Source organism: Anastrepha obliqua, chromosome 6 (genome assembly GCF_027943255.1).
Source record: "Anastrepha obliqua isolate idAnaObli1 chromosome 6, idAnaObli1_1.0, whole genome shotgun sequence".
Taxonomy (NCBI): Eukaryota; Metazoa; Arthropoda; class Insecta; order Diptera; family Tephritidae; genus Anastrepha; species Anastrepha obliqua.
This window is the reverse complement of record NC_072897.1, coordinates 73,764,114-73,783,795: the sequence shown is the minus strand read 5'-3', so window position 1 is coordinate 73,783,795 and position 19,682 is coordinate 73,764,114. Positions and strand designations below refer to the sequence as shown.

The 19,682-nt window shown below is 37.8% G+C and overlaps 3 protein-coding genes across 3 annotated transcripts; all 3 read left to right on the top strand.

Annotated features, from left to right (window-relative positions):
- The first annotated feature begins 477 nt into the window (after positions 1–477).
- LOC129250844 (uncharacterized) lies at positions 478–3,681 on the top strand. Its single transcript, XM_054890441.1, has 2 exons — positions 478–692; positions 3,322–3,681. The coding sequence occupies exons 1-2, from the start codon at positions 485–487 to the stop codon at positions 3,636–3,638; spliced, it is 525 nt and encodes a 174-aa protein (XP_054746416.1). The 5' UTR covers positions 478–484; the 3' UTR covers positions 3,639–3,681.
- A 2,805-nt stretch (positions 3,682–6,486) lies between these two features.
- On the top strand, positions 6,487–11,996 carry LOC129250725 (uncharacterized). The gene is made up of 3 exons (XM_054890323.1): positions 6,487–6,683; positions 8,428–11,935; positions 11,991–11,996. Exons 1-3 carry the CDS (start codon positions 6,487–6,489, stop codon positions 11,994–11,996), a joined length of 3,711 nt encoding a protein of 1,236 aa, XP_054746298.1.
- A 219-nt stretch (positions 11,997–12,215) lies between these two features.
- Positions 12,216–14,208, top strand: LOC129249953 (uncharacterized). Its single transcript, XM_054889616.1, has 2 exons — positions 12,216–13,892; positions 13,999–14,208. The coding sequence occupies exon 1, from the start codon at positions 12,218–12,220 to the stop codon at positions 13,733–13,735; it is 1,518 nt and encodes a 505-aa protein (XP_054745591.1). The 5' UTR covers positions 12,216–12,217; the 3' UTR covers positions 13,736–13,892; positions 13,999–14,208.
- The last annotated feature ends 5,474 nt before the right edge of the window (positions 14,209–19,682 follow it).

Here is a 19,682-nt window from a genome sequence, read left to right as displayed (position 1 = left end):
GAAATCATTATTATCTATAGCTCCATGAAGAAATAACGACGAATCTCGAACTATATTTTTAGGAATAAGTAATTTTCTGTCTATATCTTCACACACAATTGACGTTAGTACTTCTTTATCGATGTTTTTTAATGCTTTGTAATTAATGCAATGACCAAATTTATTCATCATATTGATTAATCGAGTCAAATGATGAATAGATTGAGCTAAAATAATATGCTTTGGAGTCGGTTTCTTAGTAATCGTGAAGTATATATCATGAAACACTGATAGCGCTCGTCGATTGTAATTTTCACTTAATTTTTTATTTTTAGCACTGAACAAAGCTTGCATAAAAATTTGCCAATTATTCGGTAAATGATTTTTCTTTAAAAATTGTTCAATTAAAATTGCATTACGTAAAACCCCATCTGGTATTACTTCAGTACTTAATATTTGTTTACGAAGTTGTTTTGCCACTTGAACAATGGAGTTTGTTGAAGTTATGGTACGAATATGTTCAATGACTTCATCCAGTGGTGTGTTGCCCATAAGCACTAATGATGATTTCTATCGATCATTTAGATATGAAAATAAAACGTTTTCACCATACTTATCTATTAGTAGTGATTTAATATCACGATTTTCTACAACTGCATCTTCAATGTCAGTGAGTTCAGCTAGTCGCTTAGCTAATGATGACACTTCAAAGAGTGAGTTATTAATTTATGTTTTATTTCATTAATCAGCTTCTAAAATGCCTCTATAAGAAAGTCATGTGGTATTTTATTTGGAGGTCTACCTGCTGGAGTTGCTGAGTTTCTTTGTAGTCGTAGATAATCACTATAACAGTGTTTATGATACCTGGCTGGATGTTCGCAAGTGTCAATTTGTGTAAAAACATCATCTTGTCTTTTTCGGTCAGTATTTAAGATTTGTTCCGCTGCTGACATTTCGGAGCACAAATAAAGTGTTTTGTTTTTATTTCTTGTTCGTTTACCACAGGTTAAACATTTTAGATCTTTATTAAATTTTAAATTTGTTCTTGATGACCTTCGAGTGCCTTGAGTACCTGATACACTAGCTTCTGCAGAGCACGTAGAAATAGAAACATTCTGCTGCTTTTGTAGTGCCAATTCTCGACGGGTTATCTTCTATTCGCTAATGTAACTTGCCATACAAGTTCGATGCCAAGTACATTTATATTCAGTAAAGTCTGAATTATTTTTAATTTTCTCACTAATGTCATCTTTTCTCCGATTTGCCGCTCTCTGAATATTTATGTTGTTGTTGTTGTTGTAGCAGTATCTTCGCCCTGTCAGTGTAGTGTAATTACCGGTCGTCTTCGTCTAGCTCATCTAACGGTAGGCCCAGGAGACTGGCTGTTTCGACGGGTTGGATCCAGAGGGAGAGAGGTGTTAGATGAGTGGGTTTGATGGGGCATGTGAAGAGGTAGTTAGTGTCGTGCGGGGTGCCTTCACATGCTGGACATATGTTTAGTATGTCGGGGTCGATTCTGGATAGGTAGGAGTTTAACCTGCTACAGTATCCAGAACGTAATTGTGCCAAGACTACGCGGGACTCTCGGGGAAGCTGGAGCTCTTCGTCTGCGATAGGTGGTGGTTGGACTCCGATAACGGCATTCGGAGGTCGGGAGCTTAAGAAGATGGTAAGGGTCTCCCGATGAATGTCGTTAATGGACTGTCTGTACATTGCCTGATCCTGGAGTGGTCTGTCCGTTTTGTCCTGGATCTCGTCCACGTAGTTGAGGAAGTGTTTCCTGATGTGCCTGGGAGGTGGCTCAGGCTCGAACAGGTGTCTGCATGGGTGAGGCCTACGGTGACACCCAAGCAGAAACTGCTTGCCGAGCATTTTGTTGTGCTCCTTAACAGGGAGCATGTGCGCCTCGTCATGCAAGTGTTGAATAGGGGACATTAGGAGACATCCTGTCGCGGTTCTGATGGCAGTATTTTGGCAGGTCTGGAGCTTCGTCCACTGCGTATCACTGGTTCCAGGCGACCAGACAGGCGCGGCATAGTTAAGAACCGGTCGGCTTATTGCTTTGAAAGTCGACAGCAACATTTCTTTGTCTTTGCCCCAAGTGCTGCCGGCGAGCGACTTGAGGACCTTCTTGCGATTCTGTACTCTCGTTGCAATAGCGGTTGTGTGCGATGAAAAGGAGAGCAAGCTGTCAAAGGTGACTCCCAAATTTCTGGGGTTGTTAACCGTCGGTATTGGGGTATCATCGACGTGCACCTGAAGTGGCAGCTTGACCTCCTTTGTCCAGGGGGTAAAAAGGGTCGCCGTGGATTTAGTGGGAGAAAGTTTTAAGTTTCTCGCAGTGAAGAAGCGAGAAAGGTGGGCGAGGTAGTCGTTTACTTTAGAGCATAGGCCATCAATGTCATTGCCCGACGCCATTATCGTGCAGTCGTCGGCATGTGAGACCAGTGAGACTCCCTCTGGTGGCTGGGGGAGTTTCGAAATATAGAAATTAAAAAGCAAGGGTGAAAGGACACCACCTTGCGGTACTCCTTGCTTTATATTACGTTTCCACCGCAGCCGGAGTTTGGGTTCTCTGCCGCTATCGTGTTCTTAGCGCAAACACCAAACAAAACACCTGTCAAATCCCATACAAAATTAAAACACAACTGTATACCTAAACCCATTTTTCAAAGTGTGTTTTGTTGGGTTTGCATCTAATTTAATTATTAAGTGCTGGCAATGTTGTTCATTTTCCTCATTTATTATTAGATTCTTATCGAAACATGGCAACAATGATTGCAATTTGTCAATATGACATTTGATTGACGTTTAATATTTTTCGTGTGGTAAGCGTTTGTGCGCGCAAAAAATAAAATTAAAGTTATTGATTTTAATGGAAATCCATAAAAAATCAAAAACTATTTGGCTTCCTTCTGCGGACGAAGCATTTCTGGATATATGGGGTGAGAAGGCAGCTGAATTGCGAGGTCCACGAAAGAACTCACATATATATGCGGAGATGGCTCAGTCGCTGGGAGTTCTTGGACATGAGGTCCGTCCAATTGACATAAATACAAAATACACAATTTCACAATGAAATATAGGTAAGGCATATAATATATTATTTCATTAAAGTAATTTTGTTAAGGCCTCAAAATGCAAAGCAGAGCAAGGGACGGGATGTTCTCCTGTTTTTTGGAAGCACTACCAGAGGGTTCACCAGATAATAGGAAGCGATAGAATAAATAATGTTGATGCGGTCTTTGTGGATAGTATAACAGGTATTTTTTTATTTATATATGTAATTTTATTTGTATTTACATCTAATTTTATAATGTTAATTTCTATTTATATATGTAGGCATGCCTGATTCGGTTGCTTCACCAGCTCCATCACTTTCGCCAATATCGTCGGATTCACCTTCATGCTCCTCACTTTCAGCTGCTCCGTCTGCTTCATTTTCATTTTCGCCACCATCGTCTCCAGCACTGAACGAAGCTTCCGCACCAGCAGCAAAAACAAAAAATGCGAAAGTAAGTGAATTAAACGAAACTATTAAATCTGCTATGACGGAAAACAATAAATTAACTGCTGAGTTAATTGATATCGAGAAAAAAAAGGTTGCTGCTATTGAATTATTGACAGAAAGTGTGGTTAGTTTCTTGGAGAGAAATTAATTAACTAAAACTTATAAATCCTTTGAAATATTGCTTGTGAAAGTGCTTAAAAATTAATATGTGAAATGATATTTAAGTTTTAATGAATTGTGCCTTTTAAAGTTGCACTAAGTGCCTACTACTATCTTTTTTCAAAAATGAATAAAATATTATTTTATAAAATTATGTATTAGAAATTTTATTGTTCTGGTGAAAAGTTGTTTTTCAGATTCAAACCAATTAGACTCTTTGTGGCTTTTGTAGGTCGAAATATTTAAATAAATATTTGGTTTGAAGATAAAATTGTTTAAACCAAATAACCTTTTTAACCAATAAATTATGGTTAATTTAATAAAACATACGGGAGAATCTAGATGAAAAAAGTTATATTACTCACTGAAATATTCCTTTAACGCATTTCTTATCGATTCTCCTTCAGATCGGTCGACTGCATTGGTGCCGTATTGAATATTGCGCATGGAATCGCGATGCATTTCCACTAGCCAATTTTCCAAAATTAAATCCTTCTCAGCAATCAAAAAATTATGTAAAACACATGCACATGAAATAACTGTGTTTACATTTTTGATGTGGTTATCACCGCCTTTTCCAATTCTCCTAAATCTAAAATAGAACCTGTATTACCAATTTTTAAAAATATTAGAATCTCTAAGTTGTATTTACCGGGCTTTTAAATGGCCAAAAGCATATTCCACAACACGCCGGCACTTAGACAATCTATAGTTGAATTTTTTTTGTTCGGGTGTGTTGGTCACACTATGCGGATATGGCTTTATTAAATGCTGAGAGAGACGAAAAGCAGAGTCCCCTATAATATGGACTGGTATTTTTGTGGATCCATACTGCAAGCTCAATTCGTCAAGAAGTGCACAACTTTGCAACTCGCGCTTTAGCGATGATTTTTCAAAAATTGCGGAGTCGTTGCATCTTCCAGGACTGCCGCAATGTATATAAACAAATCTATATTTTGCGTCTACCAAAGCCAATAGTACTACGGAATACCACCCTTTGTAGTTGTAGTAATCAATGGCTTTTTCCTTTCTTGGATGAATTTCAATATGGCATCCATCTGTATAATAAAGATGCTTTTGATTAAACGTTATTTTTATCGCATTACTTATAAACCTACCTATTGCTCCAATACATTGTGGATAGCCCATTGCATTAAAATCTGCGACTCTATTCTCAATTTGCGCCCTTGTCAGTGGAAAATTTTTCAAATATATTGGGGCCAAAGATGTCCCAACTTCATTGCAAAACTCGATGAGTATTTTGCAAACAGTTGCTTTGCCTACTCCAAACAAATGTCCAATTGATCTATATTCACTAGAAGATCCTAGTGCATACAGAGCAATTGCCACGCGCTTTTTTAGTGAAATCGGGTTTCGATAGTTCGTTTTTCTTTTGGCTATTTTTTCAAGTTTGCTGCACAGTTTTTCAAAGCAGGATCTTTCCATTCGGAAATTATCTTTGAAAAACTTGTCCCCATTACTCTGGCAGTCTACTTCCCCAAAAGTACTGGAATGTTCCTAAAATATAAATGTACATTATACACAAATAATTTATCATAAACCTGTTTACCATACCAAAGACCATACACTTTGCAAACGCATTAAATTAAATTAAATTAAAATTATTTTATTTTCCCTTAACCTTTTTTTAAATAATATGTGACCAACTCACTATCAATTATTTTAAAATAAAATGATAACATCAACATAACAAATTGAATTTTATGCACCATTTTATAATTCTATCAATTTTTATAATTTTTATTTCACAATGTCAACAAAGACAGTTCAAACACAATTTCTCCCAAACTTCCGGTGGAAACAGTTGACAGTTCTCCCAAACACAACTCCTGCAAACACGGTGTTTGCTTTTGGTGGAAACGTAATATTATTTTTCTCTGTTTTGAGGTTTGGTCTCGAAATATTACCGACGAGTGACGACCACTCAGGTAGTTCGCGGTCCACCTCTTCAGCCCTGGCGGGAGTGTCGACTGTAAAATGTCATCTAGTAGCGTGGCGTGGCTGACTATATCGAAAGCCTTTTGTAGGTCCAACGCTACTAGGACAGTCCTCTCACAGGGGCGGTTTTGGTTTAGTCCACGGTTTACCTGGGTGTTTATGACGGTGAGTGAGTGGTGGTGCTGTGCACTCTACGGAAACCATGCTGGTGTGGGGCTGGAGTCAGGTGTTCAGTGAGGAGTGGGAGTAGAAGGGCTTCAAGCATCTTCACTACTGGGGAAAGGAGAGTTATCGGACGATAAGACTCCCCTTGGTTGGTGGGTTTCCCAGGCTTCAATAGTGGGACCACTCTCCCTAATTTCCACTTATCAGGAATGATGAGAGTGGCCATGGACAGGTTGAAGACCTTTGTGAGGTATTCTACTCCCAATGGACCCAGCTTTTTCAACATCTGCATGTTTAGTCCGTCGGGGCCAATGGCTTTTGATGGTTTCATGTGTTTGATGGCCCCATGAACCTCGCCGCTGGTGAAAGCAAGAAAGAACCTAAAAGAACCTAATATCGGAAAAATAAGTGATTATCCTGAAGGACACTATTAAATCCGGCAAAAAAAAAAAAAAAAAAAAAAAGAACAAAATATCCTTGCGAAAAAGTGAAAAGTGACATTAAAAGTCAAAAGACTTCATTTAAATAATTTTTTCAGACTTCATTTAAATAACCTTTTCAACGTCTAAAGACAATATAGCACCAAAGAGCTATAACGAAAAAGGGAGCTAAAACCCACAAAATAAAAACAAAAAAAAAAAAAAAAAAAAACCTTACATTGTGAAGTGTCTAAAGACAATATTTTTACAAAGAAAAAACAAATCATTACAAAAATGTCCACACAACAAAGCACCAATAACTCACCAGCACCAGCCGTACTATCTGGATCTGACTTGATGAAGGAAGCTGCCCGGATCAAAGAATTCCATGGTACGAAAGACTATGATCTATCATCTTTTATAAGAGAAGTGGAGCTGATATTGCCATTATTCCAAGAGAATGCCATCCTACAGCAGTTTGTATTCGAGAGGTACATTAGAAATAAGATCCAAGGACCGGCTCTACAAGTGGTAAGGGCCCTAGGACCAGAATCAACATGGGAAAGAATAAAGGAAGAGCTAATAAAAAACTTTGGCATCAAGAAGGGTATCACAACCTTTACCATCAGGCGATTAATATAAAAAACTACAATAATGTAAGCGAATATTTTAAAAATCTTAAAAATATATTAGACAAATTAAATACTAAGTATGAATTTGACATCAATAAACCCATAGAGATTTCAACTCCTACAAACGAATCAATTGTACTAAAAACATTTTTGAACGGTATACATCCAAATTTGGCTAGCATTATTTATAGTAGGAATATATCCACCCTTAGGGAAGCTTACTACGTCTTGGAAGAAACAGGGATACTAAGACAATATAACAATAGGTTTCAGAAATACACATATAATACACATCAGCGATTCCAACAACAGGGAAACCATAACGAAAACGGACAGAACAAGACATACCAACAGAAACAAACTTTTACACACCAATCACCCCAAAATTCACATAATAGTCCTTCTCAAGTTCGTCAAAATAACAATCCTGCTCAATTTCGACAAACTTTCTTTAACACAAATAATTCTCAGCAATCAAGACGAACCCAATACTCGAACAGAACTCTTGGACATAATAATAATGGGCCTACCCCAATGGAAGTAGACCACATCGAGAATAATAATACAGGAGAGGTAAATTTTCAGTGTCAAGCCCAAAGATTCATTTACCGATAGTAGAATTAAGTATAGGAAACACGAACATTAAATGTTTACTTGATACAGGATCAACGACCTCATTGCTTAACGGAAAATTATTACCAACATTTGAAAGGACAAAACTAGAAAAACCCATATTCTTTAATACAATAAATGGTAAATTTTGTATTGACGAGGAAATTATCACACCCCTTCCTAGGGAATTTAAAGAAGACAATCTTATGTGCTGGAAATTAACCAACTGTTCGGAGCAGCAGCTAATCCCGCTACACAACCTACAAACTAACTTCTTAACTATAGCCAATATTTATAATTTATATAAGCTGGTCACCTTAAAATGTCATGTTATATTATTTTTCAGTTTTTATACATTCCTTACAATATTCCTTTTCGCTTAACGGCATACAAAAATACAAAGTATACGCAGGCATTTACTTAGGCAACAAAGGTATACATAACATCACTTCTCCTTTCGCTTGTCTAATGCAGTTATGTACATATGCACAACATACAAAAATACAAGGTATACGCAGGCTTTTACTTAGCATAAGATATGTATACATAACATTACTTATCCTTTCGCTTGCCTAATACAGTTACATATGCCCATATATATATACGTGCAAATATTCGCAAATTATCATAAGCAGTTGAACTTTTTGTAAACACGGCCACGCAATTAAATTAAAATTATAACGTATTAAAAAACTTAGTTTTTATTTCGCAACATATAGCTACCAAAAAATATTGGAAGCTCAACATTTGGTGACCCCGACGTGATCGCCGTGTTTTTTCGCGTTAATTTAATAATTTAAATTAAATAATTTAAAGCTGCATATTTTCCCGTTGCCGGTGGCGAAATTTATTAAAACAGTTGTTCCGGCCAGTTAGATACGGTGCATTTATTTTTACCGTATACATTGTCGTCGAGTATAACGCACCTATTTTTTTTTTATACGTGTCGCGCAGCGTTATAGTTAACCTATTTGTTCGCCATGCCATTCAGCCCGGCTACTGGTACACCAGCAAGAGACGATACGTATGATGTTGGTCCAACCAATGGGCCGACTATGGGTCCGCCTATGGGCCGAGTGACATTTCTGAAGATGAAATCGAAAGCTATACTTAATCGCCTTGAAAGTATAGCCACCGACTTGGATCCTGATAATCTGCACAGTAAGGATGAATATGCTCTCAACGCAATACTGGAATTATTGGTGGAGCTGAAATCCAGTTTTTCGGTCACCCACACAAGTTTGGAGGAACTGGACTTCGAGTCGATTACCAGTGACCTACCTGCCAAATTCGATACCACGCTAGTCAATCTCAGAGCCACTCTGCAACGGGAGATCGGGAAGCGCAGTACTTCACAACATTGCTCAACTTTTCGGATGAACACCGCGGACACACAGTCTATAATTGTAAACGCAAATCGTTCGCGTGTGCCACTGCTAACGTTGCCCAAATTTAGTGGGGCTTACACTGAGTGGACAAATTTTTACGCAATGTTCACATCTGTAATCGACAAAGACAGTGAACTGACACAAGTGGACAAGCTTCAACATTTGCGGTCTTGCCTTAGTGGTGCTGCCCTGGACACCGTGGGATCACTCGAGATTAACGACATTAACTACAAAATTGCATTAGAACTTTTACAAAAACGATTTGATAATAAACGTCTTATCTTTCAGGCACACATCAGGGGAATATTTGAGTTGGACAAGGTGGATTCGTCCGTACACACGTTGCGGGCATTGACAGACAAGGCAATCGCGCATATGCGCGCTCTACAATCTATCGGCTCAAAAGAACAAATATCCGATAGCATCCTCATTCAGTTGATAGTGCAAAGGTTAGACAAGGTGACTCAAGCTAAATGGGAGGAGAATTCGACAAGCAACGACCTACCCTCTTGGAACCAACTAGCTGGATTCTTAGAAAAACGCTGTCGTACACTCGAAAACGTCGAATATGCATTGCAGACACAAGCTAGCATTCCGGTAAAAGTCCTCAAAAGCGTGAGTACAAATCCAAGAAAATCTTTTGTTGCTTCGAATAGCTCAGTAGGTAGTTGCGTATTTTGCGAATCCCCCGAACATGTAATTTACCGTTGTCAACGCTACGTCAATTTGTCGCCAAATCTACGCCAGAAAGAAGCTAAAAGGCTCAACCTATGTCTTAATTGTTTGAAGAAAGGTCATCAGATTCGGGACTGCAAATCGGGACCATGTCGCAGCTGTCAAGCGAAGCATCATACACTGTTACATTTTGATCGGTTATCCATTTCACCAACTGCTCAGTGCCAAGCACCTTGCACTACTTCTGAATCGAATGCTAGGACTGCATCATTATCTGTCACGTCCCATGCTCATACTCCTTCTCCTGATGTTGTGCTCCTCGCCACTGCAATTGTTCTAAGTAAAAATGGTGCTGGAACCTTCGTACCTTGCCGCGCCCTCCTAGATTCGGGTTCGCAGCTTCACTTCGTTACAACTCGTTTCGCTAACCAGCTACAACTTACTAGGACGAAATCATTGGTCGCAGTCTCCGGCATTGGAGATGCAAGCTTTTCGACTGATGGGTGCTCCGTTGATATAGTTCTGAAGTCGCGGACTTCAGATTTTTGTACAAATATGACTGCTGTTGTGGTGAAAACAATTACCGATAGTCAACCAGTCGCTTCAATAAACTTCGCTAATTGGAACATACCCTCAAACATTCAACTAGCTGATCCTGGTTTTAACGTGCCCCAGCGTATTGATCTGCTCATCGGAGCAGGACTTTTCTATGAGCTACTTTGCGTAGGACAGATTCAATTAGCACCTGAAATACCATTACTTCAAAAAACTCGCCTTGGTTGGGTTCTGTCTGGCGGTAAGCAACAGGCCCCCAAACTTTCAACATTCGTAGCAAGTCACAGCTCAACTACAGATATCAATATTGATGATCGGCTGGATGATTTAGTCCGGCAGTTTTGGGAGATCGATCATGTCGTTGAACCGATTTCCAAAAATTCTAAAGAGGAGCTTGACTGTGAGTTGCATTTCAAGCAAAATTTCATTCGTTTAGCCTCAGGCGCATATTCGGTTCGCCTGCCAACAAAGCTAAATTTAGATTCGTTAGGTGAGTCGTACTCACAAGCTCGACGCCGATTTCAAAACCTAGAAAGAAAACTCGTACGTAATCCTGAGCTCAAGGCAAAATATTGTGCATTCATGAAAGAGTATCGTGACCTCAATCACATGTCGTTAGTTCCAAACTCTGCTATCCATGAGTGCAAATATTTTCTGCCGCATCATTGCGTCATTAAAGACGAAAGTACTACAACAAAATTAAGAGTTGTTTTTGACGGTTCTGCAGCTACAACCTCGGGTTTATCACTTAATGATTTACTCATGACTGGTCCAACAATTCAGCCCAAACTTTTCAATATTTTGATTCGTTTTCGTACGTTTCCGATTGCACTCACTGGAGACATCTGCAAAATGTATAGATGTGTCCGGATCTACCCACCGGATAGCATGCTCCAGTGTATATTGTGGCGTGATTCTCCTGAAGATGACTTAAATATATATAAATTAGACACTGTAACATATGGAACTAAATCTGCAGCATTCCTAGCGATTCGTTCAATGCACCAACTTGCGTCGGATGAATCCTCAGTTTATCCACTTGGTTCGCAAACCATCATTCGAGATTTTTACGTGGATGACTTGATAAGTGGTGGCGATACTTTGGAAGAAGTAGAAGAAATCAAACGACAAACAACGAATATTCTCGCTCGAGGTAACTTCCAGCTAAGAAAATGGTGTTCCAATAGTCCAGATGTTCTTCGTAATATTCCTGATACTGATAAACAAGACTTGCTTAAGTTTAATGACGGCAGCGACATCACCAAGGCATTGGGCTTGATCTGGAAGCCGTTTGATGACAATCTGCTATTTTCGTTTAAGTCGCAACCTGAATCTTGCAAGAATTCCAAGCGATCGGCGTTATCTACGTTAGCTCGTTGTTATGATCCGCTTGGACTCATTGGCCCCACTTTGACCAGAGGAAAAATTCTTTTACAGCGCATGTGGAGGGATAAGCTGGAGTGGGATGAAAGCTTACCGCACTCACTGAACACTGCTTGGTCTACATTTCGTAACGAGTTCGTCGAAGTGCAGCATTTATCATTCCCTCGGTACGTACTGCAGCCTGGAGCCACCGTCGAAATTCATGCATTTTGTGATGCAAGTATCGAAGCGTATGGTGCCTGTATCTACATTCGTTCGATAATGGATGACCGCGCGCAAGTGCATCTACTGTGTTCCAAGGCTCGCGTGGCTCCATTAAAGATACTTACGATACCCAAACTGGAACTCTGCGCTGCTGCCTTGCTTGCGGAATTAGTAAATGGGATATTCAAAATGAAACTTTTCGCCGGCCGCTTTCACTGTTGGTCGGATTCATCGATTGTGCTTTCATGGCTGCGTGAAGAGCCATCTAAATTTAATGTGTTTGTTGCTAACCGGGTAAGCGCGATACAGCAACTTACAGAGGGTATGCAATGGCATTACATTCCTACAGAATTAAACCCTGCTGACATTTTGTCGAAGGGAGCCTCACCAACGACACTTTCACAATCTCCACTTTGGATGCACGGGCCTTCGTTCTTGCGAGAAGTTGACAACAATTGGCCCCAATTTTGCGCACCTAAAACTAAAATTATAGAACTTCGACAAAAGGTGTTGCTCTTGTCAAATGATCGAACCGACTTATCACTATCCTTTAAGTACATAAATTCGTTTGGCAAGATGCAACGTATTTTTGGATATGTAAACAAGTTTATAACAAGCAGAATCTCACCAAGAACTTCGCAACTCACGTTTGAGGATATTCATCGCGGTACTCAATTGTTGATTCGCATCGTTCAAAGGGCGCAGTTGTGGTCCGAGTATGTGGCTTTGAAAAACAATAAGTGTGTTCACGCCTCAAGCCCCATCGCTTCGCTGTCACCATTTTTAGATGATTTTGGCCTTATTCGTGTAGGTGGCAGACTAAGACATTCAACGCTCAGCTTTGAAGCACGTCATCCATGCATCCTTCCAAGGGATCACCCACTGACATTCGCCATAATAACACATTATCACCGTAAGTACCACCATGCAGGTCCGCAGTCTTTGCTTGCTTCTCTTCGCATGCAGTTTTGGCCCATAGGAGGAAGGAAAACTACTGCGCGAGCCATACGAAGGTGTATCATATGTTGTAGATCAAAACCGCGTCTTCTCGAGCATATCATGGCTGACTTACCTAAAGAGCGCATTCAGACTACACGCGCTTTTATGATAACTGGGGTAGATTATTGTGGCCCATTTTATTATAAGTCTGAAATTCGCAACAAATCTCCACAAAAATGTTACCTGAGTGTCTTCATCTGCTTTTCAACAAAGGCAATTTGGATAGAACTAGTAAAAGATCTTTCTACTGACGCCTTTTTAGGCGCTCTCAAACGCTTCGTCGCTACGCGCGGCATACCTAGCTGCATCTGGTCAGACAACGCCACAAACTTTGTGGGCGCTAGAAACGAGTTAAACGACTTACGAAATTTAGTCCTCAATGAAAATCATCGTAGCGCAGTTAATAACTACTGCATTAGCAATGGATTTGATTGGCGCTTCATACCGCCTCGTTCGCCGCATTTTGGGGGCCTATGGGAGGCAGCGGTTAAAACAGCCAAGCAGCATCTATATCGTTCAGTTGGGTCCTCAATTCTTGGATTTGACGAATTGCGTACTTTGGTATGTCAAATAACAGCTATAATAAATTCGCGTCCTCTTGTTCCACTTTCAGAGAATCCAGAAGATCTTGATGTGCTTACGCCAGGTCACTTTTTGATTGGTGGCCCACCAACCGCTTTTCCTGAACCCAATCTTACGTCGCTGAATTATAACCGGCTCAATCAATGGCAACGCGTATCCTACATTCAACAAATTTTCTGGAAGCGTTGGAGTCAAGAATATCTAACTATTCTACAGCAGCGAGTTAAATGGCGGACGCCTCAGCCTAGCATCCAGGTCAACGACATTGTGTGCATCAAAGAGGAAAACACGGCTCCACTAAAATGGCCTTTGGCACGGGTAGTCGAACTCATCACTGGAACTGACGATGTTGCACGAGTAGCCGTCTTGCGTACACCTACTGGCATTACACGTAGAGCTATCAATAAGCTGTGCGTCCTTCCTGTAAATGCTTCTGTTGAAAGCCCTGACCTTTCAACGGGGGGGAGGATGTTCGGAGCAGCAGCTAATCCCGCTACACAACCTACAAACTAACTTCTTAACTATAGCCAATATTTATAATTTATATAAGCTGGTCACCTTAAAATGTTATGTTAGCTGGTCACCTTAAAATGTCATGTTATATTATTTTTCAGTTTTTATACATTCCTTACAATATTCCTTTTCGCTTAACGGCATACAAAAATACAAAGTATACGCAGGCATTTACTTAGGCAACAAAGGTATACATAACATCACTTCTCCTTTCGCTTGTCTAATGCAGTTATGTACATATGCACAACATACAAAAATACAAGGTATACGCAGGCTTTTACTTAGCATAAGATATGTATACATAACATTACTTATCCTTTCGCTTGCCTAATACAGTTACATATGCCCATATATATATACGTGCAAATATTCGCAAATTATCATAAGCAGTTGAACTTTTTGTAAACACGGCCACGCAATTAAATTAAAATTATAACGTATTAAAAAACTTAGTTTTTATTTCGCAACATATAGCTACCAAAAAATATTGGAAGCTCAACACCAACTTTAATGGTAAAAATTTCGATGCTTTAATAGGACAGAATATATTGAAAGCTTTTTCAGCAATCATAAACCTTGAGGAAGACTTCTTACAAATAAACGGCAATAAAATTAAATTTATAGATTCTTGTCCATACAATTTAGAAGAAATTCAAACCTTAGAAATACAATCAGAAAACATTTTAGATAGATTAAAACGTGATGATATGAACAAAGAAGAAGAAACATTTTTAACGGAACTTATTCAAAAAAATTCCGATCTATTTTTCCAAGAGGGTAACTTACTTACTCACACTCATGAAGTACGACACGAAATTACGACAACGATTAACAAACCGGTATATTCGAAGATATATAGGTACCCTCAGATCCATGAGGAAGAAATCAATAAACAAATGCGGGAAATGTTAGAACAAGGGATAATTAGGGAAAGTATATCTCCATACAATTCTCCTTTATGGATTGTGCCCAAGAAGTCGGACAATTCAATGAAAAAAAAATGGAGAATAGTAATAGACTACAGGGCTTTGAATGAAATAACTGTCAGTGATAAATTTCCCATCCCAAATATTGATACAATTTTAGAAAAGCTTGGTCGAGCACAATACTTCACGACTCTCGACTTAGCCAAAGGCTTTCATCAAATCCTTATTAAAGAGGAAGATAGGAAGAAAACAGCATTTTCTACTCCATTAGGTCATTATGAATTCGTTCGTATGCCTTTTGGACTAAAAAACGCTCCTGCTACTTTTCAAAGATTGATTAATTCAGTACTAAGGGAGTATATCAACAAAATATGTGTTGTATATCTTGACGATATTTTAATTTTCAGTAGCACAATACAAGAACATAAGGATAGTATACAGAAAATTTTCAATGCTCTTAGAAAACATAATCTTAAGATTCAAGTTGATAAGTGCAATTTTTTCGCAAAATCTACCGAATATCTAGGACACATTCTTACCACTGAAGGAATCAAACCTAATCCGAACAAAATCGGGGCTATCCAAAAACTAAAACTTCCAGAAAATCAGAAACAGATAAAATCATTCCTAGGTATAACAGGATATTATAGAAAATTCATAAAAGACTATGCTAAAATTGCCCATGGTTTGACAAAATATTTAAAAAAGAATACCAAGATTAATAAAAATGACCCTCAATATACGGATGCATTCTACAAACTTAAGAGACTACTAATCGATACACCCATCCTTAAATACCCAGATTTTAAACGGAAATTTAAATTAGCAACAGATGCCAGCGAATTCGCAATAGGCGCAGTAATAACACAGGATAATCATCCTATCAGTTACGCAAGTAGAACCCTAAATGAACACGAAAGAAGATACTCAACAACAGAAAAGGAGTTGTTGGCTATCGTTTGGGGAGTAAATTACTTCAGGCCATACATATATGGAAGAAACTTTGACCTTATGACAGACCACCAACCACTAAAATGGCTACAAACAAAATATAAAGGAAAAGACATAAATCCTAGGCTTCAACGTTGGTTACTCAAACTTGGTGAATACGATATTAACATCGGGTATATCAAAGGCAAGGAGAATACTCTAGCCGATTTTCTCAGTAGAATTAACGCAGATACTGGTGAAATTTGTGCAGTAGATGAAAATACAAGGGAATTTGACTTAGACAATATAAGTACAACCGCTACTATTCACTCTCAAGAAGAGGAACTGAACGATCATTTTCCCATATTAGACTCAGTCGTTAACCGTTTTTATACCCAAATAATCTTGACAGAAAGTAAGACGGAAGAAATTAGAATAGTTGACAATAAAAGAAAAATTTTTGTAAGTCTAGACGATATTAGGAGTGGATTCATGTCGGACATTTTCAGAAGATTTATAAAAACGGGGAAAGTAGGAATTTATTCAGGAATTTCAGATTCAGACTACAATATAGTGCAACAGAAGCTAATAGAATTATTTAATGGTAGTGTAAAATTCTACAGATGCTCATATCATGCTAAAGATATGAGAAACGAGGAAGAAGCTTACAGATATATTCAAAAATATCATAAAGAAGAAACTGGACATGCGGGGATAAATGAAAATTATCAGGGTTTAAAAAATACAATATACTTCAAAAATTTGAAACTACTTATCCAAAAATATATTAACAATTGCGATATTTGTTGTAGAGGTAAATACGACAGAAAACCATATAAACCGAAATTCTTTATAACGGAAACACCCACAGATACGAATGAGATAATACACATGGACACTTACGTAATTAAGAAACATAGTTTTCTAACCATCATAGACAAATTTTCGAAACAAGCTACTACTATTTACTTAGAAGACAGAAACAGTATAACACTTATAGAAAAACTTCGTTTATATTTCTCTCTCACCTCAAAACCGAAACGCATAGTAGCTGACAACGAATTCAACTCAACAAATGTAAAAGATTTTCTTAGGCAAGAACAAGTGGAAATTCATTTTACAAAGCCAAATTCTCATACCGGAAACGCGGATATCGAAAGGTTTCACAGCACCTTAGCAGAAAGATTTCGAATGTTAGAAATGGAAAATTCAAGTTTAACAGTCCAGGAAAAAATATATAAATGTACTGAATGGTACAACAGATCCATCCATTCCGTAACCAAGACAAGACCAATAGATATAGCAAATGGAAAAATAGAAAAGAACAAAATTTATAATTTACTACGGACCACAAAAGAGAGAAAAATTACAAAGTTGAATATTGACAGGGAGGAATATCAAAACACAAATCAGGAAGGGTATGTGAAAAACTATAAGGCTGTTCGACATAAACAAGAACCTAGATACAAAAAAACGAATTTATCAAATATTCACCCAACTAACATAAAAAGGACTACTAAATTTTCAGGTACACATGACACTGCTAATAACCATAATAATGACGCTCTTCACTGTAAATAACACCACATTAGTTGTCGAAAACATCAATAGTACAAATGGCTTCGCTGAAATAGCACTAGAAGACGCAGACATAACTTACAACTACGACACTATTCTACACATCATTGACCCCAAGGAAATTCAATATGTCATAGAAGGACTCGAAGAAAATACAAAAGTAATAGCAAATATCAACGACAGACACTTCCTTAATACAGAACTGGAAAAAGCAAAATCAAAACTCAAGACAATCATTCCTACTAGACATCCGAGAGGACTAATAAACTTTATTGGAACAGGCATGAAATGGCTATATGGCACAATGGACGATTTTGACAGGACAGAAATAGAAAGACATTTACTAGCAATTGACAACAACAATCATGCAATAATAAAAACCCTTAACGGAAACATAGAGATAAACCATGTATTTAACAAAACAATTTCAAAACTAAAAGACGCAATAGAAAGTGACAGAACGCAGATTACCTCAAAATTAAATCAAATATCCAAGAATGACAAAGAATTAGAAAATAAGCTCCTATATCTGGATATATTGCTAAAAATTTAAATTCTGCTAGACAATATTGAACACATACAAAATAATCTTGTAGCCACAAAGACAAATACTCTGAATAATAATGTATTAACAAGTGAAGAAATAATTCGTTACAACATCGATCTCTACAAAATGCAAAATACAAGATTAAGTGCAGGACATTATAAAGAAAATAAAATAATTTTTATAATACAAATACCTAAAGATATAAGAAAAGTAAAAAGATCAATTTTTGTACCTATACCTAATGAAAACAAAGAAGAACTTGTTTTTGAAAAAAGAGAGATCCTAAGAATAAACAATTCAATTTATGATTTTAATAATGAAGTAAAAAGAAGCAATTTAAAAAAGTCTAATCTTTGTATTTTCAGAAATAATTGCTTAAGAAAAAAGAACAAACAAGTAGAAACTATAGAAATACAACCTGGCTTAATAATCATAAAAAATCATGTAAATTCTATAGCTAATAGTAGTTGTAATAATAGACAGTTCAATTTAAGTGGAAATAAACTAATAACATTTAACGGTTGTAAATTAGAAATAAATGGAGATCTGTATTATAATTCTGAAGATAAGTTTGAACAACACTTTTTAATAAATAATAATTTTAATTTAAATAATATTACATCTCAGCTAACGTTTGATGAATTAGTATCGAATCAGATCGAAAACATTCAAAAGATCGAAGAAATCAGATTTCACAAAAAACTAATCTACATTTTTAATAGCCTAGCGTTGACATTCAGTTTAATAGCCCTAGGTACAGTAGTCATATTTTACATATATAAAAAATCAAAACATAACGAAATAGAGATAACTAGAAAAACTCAGGAGAGTTTTCAGTCAAAGGGGGGAGGAGTTACGTCAACTACCCATTCCAATAACTCAACACACTTCCTACCCATTAATTGGGAACAATAATTTAATGAACCCAAATGTCAACAAACTGCATTTTCTTTATTTAACAATATTTCGCAATAGTAGCAATTTAATGAACTCAAATGTCAATAAACTGCAAAGTTCGACAAACTGTTTTTTTTCACAAATAATTCTCAAATGTCAATAAACTGCAAAGTTTGACAAACTGTTTTTTTCACTTAACAATATTTCCGCAATAATAACAATTTAATAAATAATTATTTTTTTGCAATATTTATTTCAACAGACGTCAGCTGAACTTCTAAATAATATTTTAGTTTATAAGTATTACATTTGTAGCTTTAGCTTCAGTTTTAACTGGGCTCTAGAACAGGTTGGATTCATTTTGTAAAATGGACTGATAAATAAAAGTAATTTTTTTTGCTTACGGAACCCTCGGACTCGTTAGTCGCGCACATCGGTGGGAGTGGGTAGGGCTTCGAAGATGTCCTCAGCAAATTCCGCGAATCTGGTCCAATCAGCTTTGTTAAAGTTGATGTATGACCGGTGATCCGCGGAAACAAAGTCGGCAAGTCTCTCGATCGAGATGATAATGGGCAAGTGGTCTGATGCAAGCGATAGCATAGATCGCCAGGTTATGCTATTTATCAGGCTAGCGCTAGCAATTGTTATATCAGGCGAGCTGCTACAATTGCCCACTACCCTAGTGGGTGCGTCGTCGTTTACAGTGCTGAACGTCGAATCGTCTATCTGCTCTGCCAATAGCTGTCCCCTACAATCATTTGCCAGGCTTGAATGCCAAAGATCGTGATGCGCGTTAAAGTCACCTACTACCAATCGGTTTTCTCCCCTGATGAGCGCACCAATATCGGAGAGATATCGTGCCGGGCAGCAGGTGACAGGGGGTATGTAAATATTGTATATTTCGAGCTCGGCATCGCCTGACCGGACAGCTATACCTTGACGTTCTAAGGTGCTGTCCCTGCGGTCGATGCCTTCATCGATAAGACGATACTACACTGAATGGTGTACTATGAACGCTAGGCCACCACCGTTGTCTCGCTCGCGGTTCTTTCGGTGCACATTGTGTGCA